A 12,212-nucleotide genomic window follows, 5' to 3' on the forward strand; every position below is an offset into this window, starting at 1 on the left:
CTGGTTTTGCTTAGTACCCTAGATGGGAACGAGATACATATACTGCTAAAAAAAAGTTAACTATCACCCGATTCTATTTACTGAACCAAAACTGTCAGGGATCATCCACAAGATATTCATGATTCCTAAACTTTTTTTGTTGAGTATGGTTCATCTGCCATGCCATGAAAAGGTAACCATAGTAATATGAAAGAACTGGGTGGTCCTTAACAATTTTTTAGTAGTATATTTTAGGCCTTATCATTTTTTGTTATGATGGTTTTTAACCCTATTGCTAAGATTCCCCTCTGAAATGTTTCCAATCACCCAATGAAGTATTTTTGTCGAGATATGACTGTTTTGGTGGATGGTACTACCTGCTCCGACCTGCACGGCGTGGTCATCACGTGACTGGGTGTGGGCTGACCTTACTTCTAACACATGCACTTGATTCCAGGATGTGGACTGGTCCATAAATCACCTCCTCTTGAACTTGCAGCTACTCGAGTATTAGAACAAAATGTTTAGTGTTTTTGTGTGTCTCATTTCTTCAGAAACAGTTCATATTCAGTATGTTATTATGTGCGTTAATATCATATTTTAGAAATATGGAAGGGACTTAGAAACCTATATACTGTCATATAACTGTTACTGTTTGTTTATTGTCTAGATTTTCTTCAGTAATAGTCATTGTATTTAAGAATATAGTCTAGAGTTTCTTCAATAATAGGCAATATTATTTAAGAATATATTCTAGATTTTCTACTGTAATGGCCAATAGTATGTTAGAATATACTAAGTATGTATCATTTATTTACCAGTGAATGTATTTGGTAGGGAATATATTACAACACTGTTATTCATGTAAGCTCTCAGTGTTGTTTCCCCCATCAAGAGTTGGGCACACGTGCCAATCATATTCATCGTATTGGAGCCAGGACAGTGTAATCTGATATTATACAAGAAAAGAACATTCATTGATTTTATCGATTGTCAAGGCAAACAGTCTTTAGGAAGAAATGTCGTCTGTCGGGCACACAGATTTGTCGCTTTGCAGGCTTAAAGCTCTTCTCATAGGCTTTCATGCCGAACATGTTCATGTGGAATATACCCCCACAGGTTCAGGAGCTGTTGACATTATTTTTTAAGACATGTAATGAAATTTATTTTTTTTAATTATTCAGGTTTTTCTAAATGTCCTTAAAAACCATGTTTTGGTGTTCTGCAGAAGTAACTTGTGCCGCCACTCTGAGACTCTGTGTTGTTGTGTTTCAGGTCGGAAACAGGAGATCATCAAGCTGACTGAACAGATGCTCCAGGCCATCACCAGCGGGGACTATGAAGCGTACACGTGAGTGGTGTTCATGTGCCATTGCACAACCCATGGCAGGATGCTCCTGCCTTATATGAACCTATATGTGAGGAGGAGAATTTATGGATGTCTTTCTTTATTACGAGGAACACAACGGTTCAGAGTATATACCTGTACTCCAACGGGTGAATAATAACCGTTTACAATATTAAGATGTTGGCTTCCATTTGACATTGTTCACAGCCGATTATCAGTTGGCTTCCCTTGTTAAGTTTCCGCCATTGTTATCTTGTCACTTTTGTTTCTTACAGGTACATATATATATGTTCTCTGCTTCATAGCATTTATTCGCCTGATGAAGGGGTAAGTGTATGCTCCGATATGTTGTGTTCTTTATAACAAAGTTGACCTCCATAAATTCTCTTCCTTCTGCGTATCACTTCTAAATGTTTTTCAAAGACTTCATCCCTATATGTGCGTCATATTTCAGAGGGGTGCGGAGGAAATATATCGGAAGATCAACGCAGTTTAATTTGAGAGACATAATATGAATGGGATATTGTGTCACAGAACATTTCTATTAAAATTTCTCTTGATGAAGTTTTTGCAGATCATTGATTGGCATATATGCAAAAGTTTCAATATTGAAAAACAGTTACAGAGAACAATCAATGAAAGGATGTGTTGAAGTGGTGAAAAGATTGTGTTCTCCAAGTGGATAATCTATTAATAGGCAATTTAAGTAATCTTCAGCTTTACAGACACTAGAGAAACACTTTACCATGCATGCAAAGACATGTTTTAAAATGCTCCAAATAATCGACTCGATCAGATTGAAATAGAGTAACAACGATTTCATTCATTGCGCATTTTTGCGTGCTGAGATTGTAGGTTTGATAGCCAGTTTTGCGTGACACTATCATGAGTGAATGTCAAAGCGTTTTAGCCACAGGTTGTAGATAATGATTTCTGTTTGCACAAGCAGGACTGAACTGTCCACAGTGGTGACAGCTGCTGTGATCACAGAGGACTAGCTTACATATCTACCACTCAACTGCTGATAGGCTTCTTTGATAGCTCACTTGACTGAAAGTCATAACGCATTATGAGCTGTAGCAGGATCACTCGGGGTACATGTGGTGTTATGCGTCACACGTTAGGTATTATACCATGAGCCAGAGGCAAGTGGCATAAAACCCCATGTACCCCGAGTGATCCTGCTACAACAAATTTATCTTACCGACAATATTTAATAGGACATTGTAAAAGAATTAAAACAAATTCAAAGATTGTTAGGAAACAGCTGTTCCATTGAGGGAGGTTAGCTTGTGCTATGTCACGTGACTTTCATTGACTCAGAAAAAGCATGCAGCTTTTTGCTTTGAAGCAGGGTCTAAGCGATTTATTCTGCCTCGCAGAAATCCATGTGCAGCCTGTCCTGCTCGTGGCGGGGTAGAAGCAATTTATTCCCCCGCTGAGAAATTTATTCCCCTCAAAGGCGGAATACATAGTATTTTTATCAAGATCACATGGACCAATCAGATCTCATCATTCTGACATGGAGGTATGATAATGTCTGTTGTCTGGCCATCTGAAATTGAATTCTAATTCGAGTTTTTAGGTCTCATGAATATCACAATATTATCACATACACGTTTATACTAAAGTACTCACGGAAATGGAAAAAAACTGTTTTTTCGATCTCAGATTTTAAATAAATGTAGTTAATATACAAAATATATAAATATTCAAACAACTCAATTAGTACTAATTGGGCCTTGGCACAAATACAGCGTATCAAAGGTTTTTATGTCTTTTTACACGTAAAAGTGTGTATAAATATGAACAAAACAGACTATTGTGAAACTGATGATGTTTCTTGGTAGATCAGTGCTCATGCTCATGCATCACTGCAGGCTTTCTTCCCACGTCAAACCCACCCACCATTATTAACTGAAATATTGGTCCACCAAACCCGCTCAATAGAACTGCATGAACATTCAGGGTAGTGTGGAAATTGGATTGCCAGCATTCCCGATGTAACTGTGATATACTACAAGCAGATCCTGACTACGGATGTTGACAATGTTTCTTTGGAAATACCAAGCAGGGCGAGACAGCGAAGCTGTTTTGATTTGAGATTATGCGAGCCTTGGAAAAGCACAATACCTACTTTTTATTCCTAACATAGGATGTTTTCGAAACAGAAACACACAAGGGTAATAATCTCTTCATCTTATACAGTAACCGTTTATAACGAACATGCTTATAACTAACTGACGGATGTAATAAACTTATTTTTGGGTCCCTGCCATTCGCTGTATATATGCTTATGACAAACTATGGTTATAACAAACTAGAATTAGTGCTCCCTTAGAGTTCATTATAACCGTAGTTTACTGTAATGTCATTCTAAAATAATTTAAGTTGAAGACCTGTTTTCATTTGCTAATGTGTAACCTTTGAAATAGAGTAGGAATACAAAGCCTGAGTGAACCACCCCATTTGTTATATAGGGCCAATAATTACTCGCAGCCATGTTTGTTTCCAACAACTCTCACTTGGGAAACCTAGGTCACCTTTAGAGGAGTATTATGTCAAGATTTTGTAGCAAGTTGGCATTGCATCTGTGTAAAGAGTTTGCATATTTGCATATTCCTCAAATTGTTATACCAAGTTTATCAGATTGGTTTAACACATCGTAACACTATCCATTATATGACAATGGGAAGTAGGTTTCATCACGTACAGGATGCCTTCTTTGTGTTTCAGGAAGCTCATTGACCCTCACCTGACGAGTTTTGAACCCGAGGCTCTTGGCAATCTAATAGTAGGCATGGACTTCCATAAGTTTTACTTTGATCATGGTGAGTACAGACACAAACACGGATACAGAGGTTGGGGAAAGGAGGGATGGTTTACTGATATTAAGTTTAAAACTATTCCTAGATGAATTGAAATGATTCATGAAGCTATTTTCATTAAGTTGTCATGGTTTGTTTTGTTCCCTTTCAAATAGAACTAAATGATTAAGTAATAATGTTGTAATATGTTGCCACTTGGTGTCAGGCGAGACTCCTAATGTTAGTGTACATGTTTAGTATGCTTCAAGGAGGGACCATGCATTCTGCACGTTTACCCTCTGGACTAGTTTGTTGCCCAGACCCTGGAGAATAAGTTAAAAAAATAAGCCATCTTATGTCTAGAAAGCTTTGGCAAGTATGAATTGCCTTAGCTCTAGAAATTAAACATTGACCTAGGCTCCATTTGAACCATTTGGTGCTAAATGTCTACATCCAGACCGACATAGATTTGTAGTATAGGCTAGAAGTTAATGTTTTACTATGATTTGATAACCAGTGTAAAAGTCAGTATAACCTGTATTGTACACAGAGGACATGTACAGGACATCCTTCAAATTGAACATATATACAACCCTTTTCTCAAAAAAAATGAAAATTGAAATAAAACTATTATTAGACTTTGGGAGAAATCTGTCATAGTAGAAAGAAAGTTCTTGCATTTTTGTAAAAATGTTTGTGTGTTTTTTGAAGATATGTACAATTGTATATCCTCTGGTTTCAGTTTTGTCAAAAAATAACAAGCCGGTGAACACCAGCATTTTGAACCCCCACGTTCATCTGTTAGGGGAGGATGCGGCTTGCATTGCGTATATTAGACTTACGCAGTACATAGACAGGTCGGTCACGTGAGTTCATTTTGTGTCCTACTCTCTTATTTAGTTTGCTTTTTACAACCATGATTTTGTAAATCAGTGTTTCTCAGCTTCTACGCCCAAGACCACATCCAGAAAGTAATGGAGTTATGACAGTTGTAGGTACTACGATTACCTTGTGAAACCAAACTTTGAGGTCTTTATTTCAAGAAGAGTTGCCTAAAGATACATCAACGCGGAGAAGTCTCAGTCTTGATTATCTGCCTGAACCGATTCCATCAGTCATAAAAGGCAAAATAGTGATAAATTATATGAATAGGTCACTAAAAATCAGTGATGACACCAGGTGTTCACGAAGTGCAAAAAGGTTCATGACCCTGTTCTATGGATTGATCGAAACACTTACAGTTCATCATTAACCCTAATGTGGACATGGATGCCTAGGAGGAAATGGACCCTGGTTCTAACCCCTTCTTAGTGACATGTGTACACTACACTAACCCCTGGGGAGAAATGGGCCTGCAATTACACGCTCTCTCTGGTGGTGGATGATGGATTGGTGGGGAATAGAGTTTGAGATTTGATTATGTGGTAAATGTCTATTAGGTAGAGGTATTGATGACAAGGTGGTGGTGCCAACCTTTATCAAAATTCATTTTATGAATTATGAAAATATCTTCTTCCTGTCATATGTGGTGGTGAATCACAATGTCAATAGTTTTATTTAGATTTGCATTTTTTACGTGTTTGTACTTAGAAGTAGAAACTTTGTCTGAAACATTTACAACATAACTAAGACTGGGCATTCAGCTGCCATGAGAAACACTGATGTTTGTTGCACCGCTACATACCTGGCACATCCTCATTAGTAGTAGTATCTTTGAGTTTTGTCTTGTAGTGTTTCTTCCATTTTGTGGAACCAATCCCCTTCCTGCCATGTAGAACAATGTTATACCCTCCCTATTCTTGCCATGTAGACCAATATCAATGTTAAACCCTCCCTATTCTTGCCATGTAGACCAATATCAATGTTAAACCCTCCCTATTCTTGCCATGTAGACCAATATCAATGTTATATCCTCCTTATTCTTCCCATGTAGACCAATATCAATGTTATACCCTCCCTATTCTTGCCATGTAGACCAATATCAATGTTATACCCTCCCTATTCTTGCCATGTAGACCAATATCAATGTTATACCCTCCCTATTCTTGCCATGTAGACCAATATCAATGTTATATCCTCCTTATTCTTGCCATGTAGACCAATATCAATGTTATATCCTCCTTATTCTTGCCATATAAAACTATATCTGTCTTATACCCTCCCTATTCTTGCCATGTAGACCAATATCAATGTTATACCCTCCTTATTCTTGCCATATAAAACTATATCTGTCTTATACCCTCCCTATTCCTACTCTTTAGAACAATTTCAACTTACTTATGACCTGCCTTTACCTGTCATTTTGAGTAATTATTCCCTATTAATACCATGTAGAACAATATCAATGTTATACCCTCCATACAGCTGTCATTTAGAGTTACAGAGATCTGATTGTACCCTCCCTATCCCTGCCATGTAGAGTTATATCAATGTTATTATTCCCTCCCTCCATGTTTAGAGCAATATCTTTATATACCTTCCCTATTCCTGTAAAATAGAGCAATATCATTCATGTTTTGCAACTTCTTTTCTCTTTTGGTGGTGGTGTATAAGTTTGTGAAAAGTATTCATGACATGCACAAACTTTCTATTTTAAACATGTAGTCCAAATTTTAGAAACTTTGAATCTGCTTCAAAATAGTGCAGATTACACTCTGTTCTCACTGTACATCAACAATGAAGGAAGTGTTGGCAGTACCTGCTTAAAGATTGGCTTCAGCAAATTAATATTGCAAATGTATATCATCCAATTTCTGTTTTGATTGTGGACACCAAGCCTACAAGTGATGCATGAGGTTTGGGTGTCTAAGTGGTGTCACAATGGTACCATGCAGGAGGATCCAGTGGTAATGACAGTGCACCTGGCCACCAGGATTCACTGATATACAGTGCAGAGTTATGTCCCCTGGCTACCAGGATTCACTGATATACAGTGCAGAGTTATGTCACTTAGCTACCAGGATTCACTGAAATAGAGTGCAGAGTTATGTCCCCTGGCTACCAGGATTCACTGATATAGAGTGCAGAGTTATGTCCCCTGGCTACCAGGATTCACTGATATAGAGTGCAGAGTTATGTCCCCTGGATACTAGGATTCACTGATATAGAGTGCAGAGTTATGTCCCCTGGCTACTAGGATTCACTGATATAGATTGCAGAGTTATGTCCCTTAGCTACCAGGATTCACTTGATTTAGAGTGCAGAGTTATGTCCCCTGGCTACTAGGATTCACTGATTTACAGTGCAGAGTTATGTCCCTTAGCTACCAGGATTCACTTGTTTTACAGTGCAGAGTTGTGTCCTCTAGCTACCAGGATTCACTTGATTTAGAGTGTAGAGTTGTGTCCTCTAGCTACCAGGATTCACTTGATTTAGAGTGTAGAGTTGTGTCCTCTAGCTACCAGGATTCACTTGATTTAGAGTGTAGAGTTGTGTCCTCTAGCTACCAGGATTCACTTGATTTAGAGTGTAGAGTTGTGTCCTCTAGCTACCAGGATTCACTTGATTTAGAGTGTAGAGTTGTGTCCTCTAGCTACCAGGATTCACTTGATTTAGAGTGTAGAGTTGTGTCCTCTAGCTACCAGGATTCACTTGATTTAGAGTGTAGAGTTGTGTCCTCTAGCTACCAGGATTCACTTGATTTAGAGTGTAGAGTTGTGTCCTCTAGCTACCAGGATTCACTTGATTTAGAGTGTAGAGTTGTGTCCTCTAGCTACCAGGATTCACTTGATTTAGAGTGTAGAGTTGTGTCCTCTAGCTACCAGGATTCACTTGATTTAGAGTGCAGAGTTGTGTCCTCTAGCTACCAGGATTCACTTGATTTACAGTGCAGAGTTGTGTCCTCTAGCTACCAGGATTCACTTGATTTAGAGTGTAGAGTTGTGTCCTCTAGCTACCAGGATTCACTTGATTTACAGTGCAGAGTTGTGTCCTCTAGCTACCAGGATTCACTTGATTTAGAGTGTAGAGTTGTGTCCTCTAGCTACCAGGATTCACTTGATTTAGAGTGTAGAGTTGTGTCCTCTAGCTACCAGGATTCACTTGATTTATAGTGCAGAGTTATGTCCCCTGGCTACCAGGATTCACTGATATAGAGTGAGTCATGCCCCTTAGCTACCAGGATTCAAATTGGTGGCATGAATCCTAAACTCTCTGGCACTAGGTACACTCCTGGCATGTACCCTGAATATTTTTCATGTGTGATGGATCTCCATTCATATGTCAGTATTTTTCTTTGGTATTTTTTTCTGTTTGCAACCTGACCAGTTCAGTGATCACTTGACCAAGTTTCCTACAAATGTCATAGCTGCCCTCATATGTAGATCAATTGCAAAATTTATGGGGATGCACAGAAATGTTTGGCATTCCGACGTTAGCTTTGGGTGATCACAACTAGCAGTGTAAGTTGCATGAACTGAAGTCCACTGCAATGAGCATTATTTAATTTCATCCTTTGGCATATCATTGTTTGTTGTTTAACTTCTGGAGTTCGAAGTATTGACATACTAAAAAATGGTTTGAATGTTGTTGATAACAATTGCCTGATCGTTATTGTTTCAGAAACGGCCTGCCAGTGACGATGCAGTCTGAAGAAACGAGAATCTGGCAGAGAAAAGATGGCAAGTGGCAGAACGTACATTTCCACAGGTCCGGAAGCGCGTCAGCCCCACATGCAAAATAGACGTGCAACACAAGTGACGACGACGGTCATGATGTGAAGAAAATCTTCAGTTTTTGGACAATTTTTAGCTTTCTGAGGCATCTTGTTTCCGAACTGTCTTCAAGTCCTCTCTGGTCGGTACACTGTGATTGTCCATGGAAAAATCTTTTATTCCATTTAACATACTTTTGCAATCGATGCATCATGAAATGGCATAGCGGGTTGGCACGACGACGAGAACACATGCGAAAGGCATGCTTTACTGTATGAACGAAAGAGTAATGGTCTCGTTAGTAAACATGCCAGTAAAACCAACTACTTATGCCAGGATGCCATCACCACGGCAACTGTTGCCATGGCATACAGACGTGACATGCATGTGTTGAGTCATGCGATGCACGGTTGGTCTGAGTTACCATGGCTAGGTTCGAGTCTGTGTTCAGAGCCAGGTTGCATGTACATGGGTTTGATACTCGTGATGTAGTATTTGGTCACTGATATTATCGAAAGAGGAAGGCTAATGAACCGTAGCATAAGAGACATGAAATCCCTATTCTCAGTTAAGTGCAATACTGGTATCATCGTTGACTTTTGCTCGTTTTCTCAGTGTGTGTTTTGTTTTTGAAGCATTGCGGCGTTCTGTCTGTTTTAAGCATTTGTGTATGCAGACAGTTTCTCAAATTGTTGGCCTTGGGCTCGTTTGTAGTTTCATTAGTAGTTTGAAAAACAAATGAATTGATACTTGCAAAATTTGTCAATCTTATGAGCAACCTATAACCACATTTATAGGATTTTCTATATTAACAAAATTATATGCTGAATATTTACCCTTTCTTTGCTCCTAAGATGAGTAGATATCTTACCCCAGACAATTTCCCCTCATTTGTTGACGGAATAATGGTGCTCTTGTCTTGCTTGCTTGGGAAATAAAGTCATGGAACTATGAATTGTATGCAGTTCGAATGTACTTTGTAACGTGTAATTTTATGCATAATATATTTTGATTCGTAGGTTTTTAAAACAAGTAAAAATAATTTTTTTAATTTATTGAAACTCATAATCATTTAGAATCTAGATATGAATATTTTAATCTTTCAAAAATAATTAGTAATTATAGAATAGCAATATGTTTTAATTGTAATTTAACAAAGACTTTTATGTTGACTGCTAAAAATGGAAAAGCTAGTTTGACAATTGTTAGCACTGGAAAGGTGTTTTACAGTTGCCCCAAGTATTTGTTTCATGGTAAAGGTCTTGTACCCAAGTGTAATGGATATGTTTTGAAGCTGCCAGTGCCCCACCACTAGGTGTAGTCCGTGGTATATGTTTGTTGTATATAATGGTTTGCATATAGTCCCTCCCTCTTTTTATTTGCCATCTTTCATAGGTTCTGTACATTTTTTTCTCAGGAAACATCATAATGATTTTCCACTTTATAATGGAACTGTAAAAACATTGTGTAATTTTTGTTGAAAATATTATTATTATAACTTATTATTTGCACATCTTATTCGGCTGCTATTTGATTTTTAAAGACAATTTTTACTTTTAATTTTTATCAAATTATTTTTGAATGATTTTACCAGGGTTTGAAGTATTGATTGTTCTGTTGCTTACATCTGCCCACATCTTGACTTGGACATGACTAGACATTTTTCCTAGAGAATGTTAACGGAGAGAAATTACAAGGAGTTCTCTCTCATGTTGTACAGCAATCAGAACTTGTTCCTTATTGATATATGTTTTGGGAAAGTACATCATATTTGCCTTACTGCAAATGTATATAACAGATTTTAGAAATATAGATATTCAATATTTCATGAAATATAGAATAGTTTTAAACTTTAAGAACAGAAAGTGAGGGATTTCTTCAAGAGTTTTAATTAGAGAGTTTCCTGTTGGACTGTTTGTATGTGTACATCCAAAGAATTCCATCCATTCTAAAGATACCTACTTACAATATTCTAATGGTTTTTGGTACAATTTGTGAAATCAGTTTTTTGTAATAAAAACAATTTTGAGAACAAATTCATGCTTTAATTTGTGTCAACGTTATTACTTTTGTTTATCTAAGTTACATGCACAAAGTTCTATTTGTACCAGCAAATATTTGTTCGTGTTCATATCCATGCATAATACACTGTAGTTTGTCGTCGCTGTTTCTGTGTCTGGAAGCTGTTGTCTTTGTAGGAAGACCAGTATTGTCACTTCTGATGATGTATTACATTACATAAACATCAATCTTTCTTCAAATCATGCAACATAAGGCATACATATCTCCCAATCAACTATTAGCCAGCTTCTTCAAAAGATGGGAAAGGATTTAAACAGATAGAAGGTGTCAGTTTGATAGTGGTATGTGATATTTAGGATGCCATTACCTTAACCAAGTTCTGTTCTGAATAAGCCCGTGGGAAAGAGATGATGTGGTACTGTTAGTTTTCCATCACTCAACCTTTTAACTGTGAATTGTTTGATAGGTATTTCTTAGAAGTTGACGGATGACAAAGTAGAGACAATTTATGGATAACAGCTTCTTAATTTTGCTGTAAAGGCAACGTCACCTTTACTGTAAAATAAAGAAGTTGTTGTACATGAATTGTCTCTACTTTGTCTTGTAACTGTGCATGTGATAAAATTAAAATTTCAAATTGAAGAAAGGAAAATTAATATTGTTTTATACTAGTCCAGAATATTTTTGATCAGAATTACTCAGGTATGAAGAACTCCGTTTTAGGCCAGTCATACAATTTCCTGAGCTAGGCAAGCATTCTGATCAAACTTGGTATGCAGACTCTGAAATATGGCTCCATCAGATACTTTCAATATTATGAAAACGCATACCATTTACAGTTGTTGCCACACTAAGGTTGATCCCTCTGAATTATACATATTGATAAACATTTTGTACACCTATGATATCATTAGATGGTTGATGTATTTTAATAACATTGATTGTATTAATTGTAAAAAATGTACTATGTATCATCACAGAATATTGATACGTCATTTTGTTTCTATGCCACTATTTGTAAATTCCCATAGTCTCCTCCTAAACGTAACAAATATGCACATGCATCTGCATGCACATGCATTCCTTGACGGGCATGATCCATAAAAAAAATAATTAAATATCAAGGTTGATAGGTGATAATTATTTACATATAATATTCAGTGTATGAAGTATTTTTCAGAAAATATTTTGATACAATTTTTGAATGCTTAAGTGATTAGAAGTCCCATTGGTATATGCATGCAAATGTATGTGTGTGTTTGAGATTTCTGTATATGTCATTCAGGGGACTTTGCTGATACTCAGCTCATGCTGCTGCAAGTTTTTCCAGTATGTGTTTTGGAATGGAAATACTTAATTTTCCGTTACTTTTTAGCCACTAGGCAATCTTTCACCCCCACTGAT

At 37.2% G+C, this 12,212-nt stretch overlaps 1 protein-coding gene across 23 annotated transcripts in view; it reads left to right on the plus strand.

Annotated features, from left to right (window-relative positions):
* Positions 1 to 11,353, plus strand: part of LOC139468530 (calcium/calmodulin-dependent protein kinase type II subunit delta-like) — a 135,895-nt gene extending 124,542 nt beyond the window's left edge. For 17 of the 23 annotated variants that reach the window (XM_071250542.1, XM_071250545.1, XM_071250550.1 and 14 more), the window contains 4 exons: positions 1,255 to 1,330; positions 4,064 to 4,158; positions 4,877 to 5,000; positions 8,695 to 11,353. In XM_071250542.1, the coding sequence (XP_071106643.1) occupies positions 1,255 to 1,330; positions 4,064 to 4,158; positions 4,877 to 5,000; positions 8,695 to 8,815 (416 nt within the window). In that variant the 3' untranslated portion in view covers positions 8,816 to 11,353. The remainder of the gene's footprint in view (positions 1 to 1,254; positions 1,331 to 4,063; positions 4,159 to 4,876; positions 5,001 to 8,694) is intronic. The other 6 variants (XM_071250543.1, XM_071250558.1, XM_071250562.1 and 3 more) reach the window with 1 other exon arrangement.
* The last annotated feature ends 859 nt before the right edge of the window (positions 11,354 to 12,212 follow it).

The sequence above is a fragment of the Haliotis cracherodii genome, unplaced genomic scaffold (assembly GCF_022045235.1).
Source record: "Haliotis cracherodii isolate W230 unplaced genomic scaffold, xgHalCrac1.p SCAF_2, whole genome shotgun sequence".
Classification (NCBI taxonomy): domain Eukaryota; kingdom Metazoa; phylum Mollusca; class Gastropoda; order Lepetellida; family Haliotidae; genus Haliotis; species Haliotis cracherodii.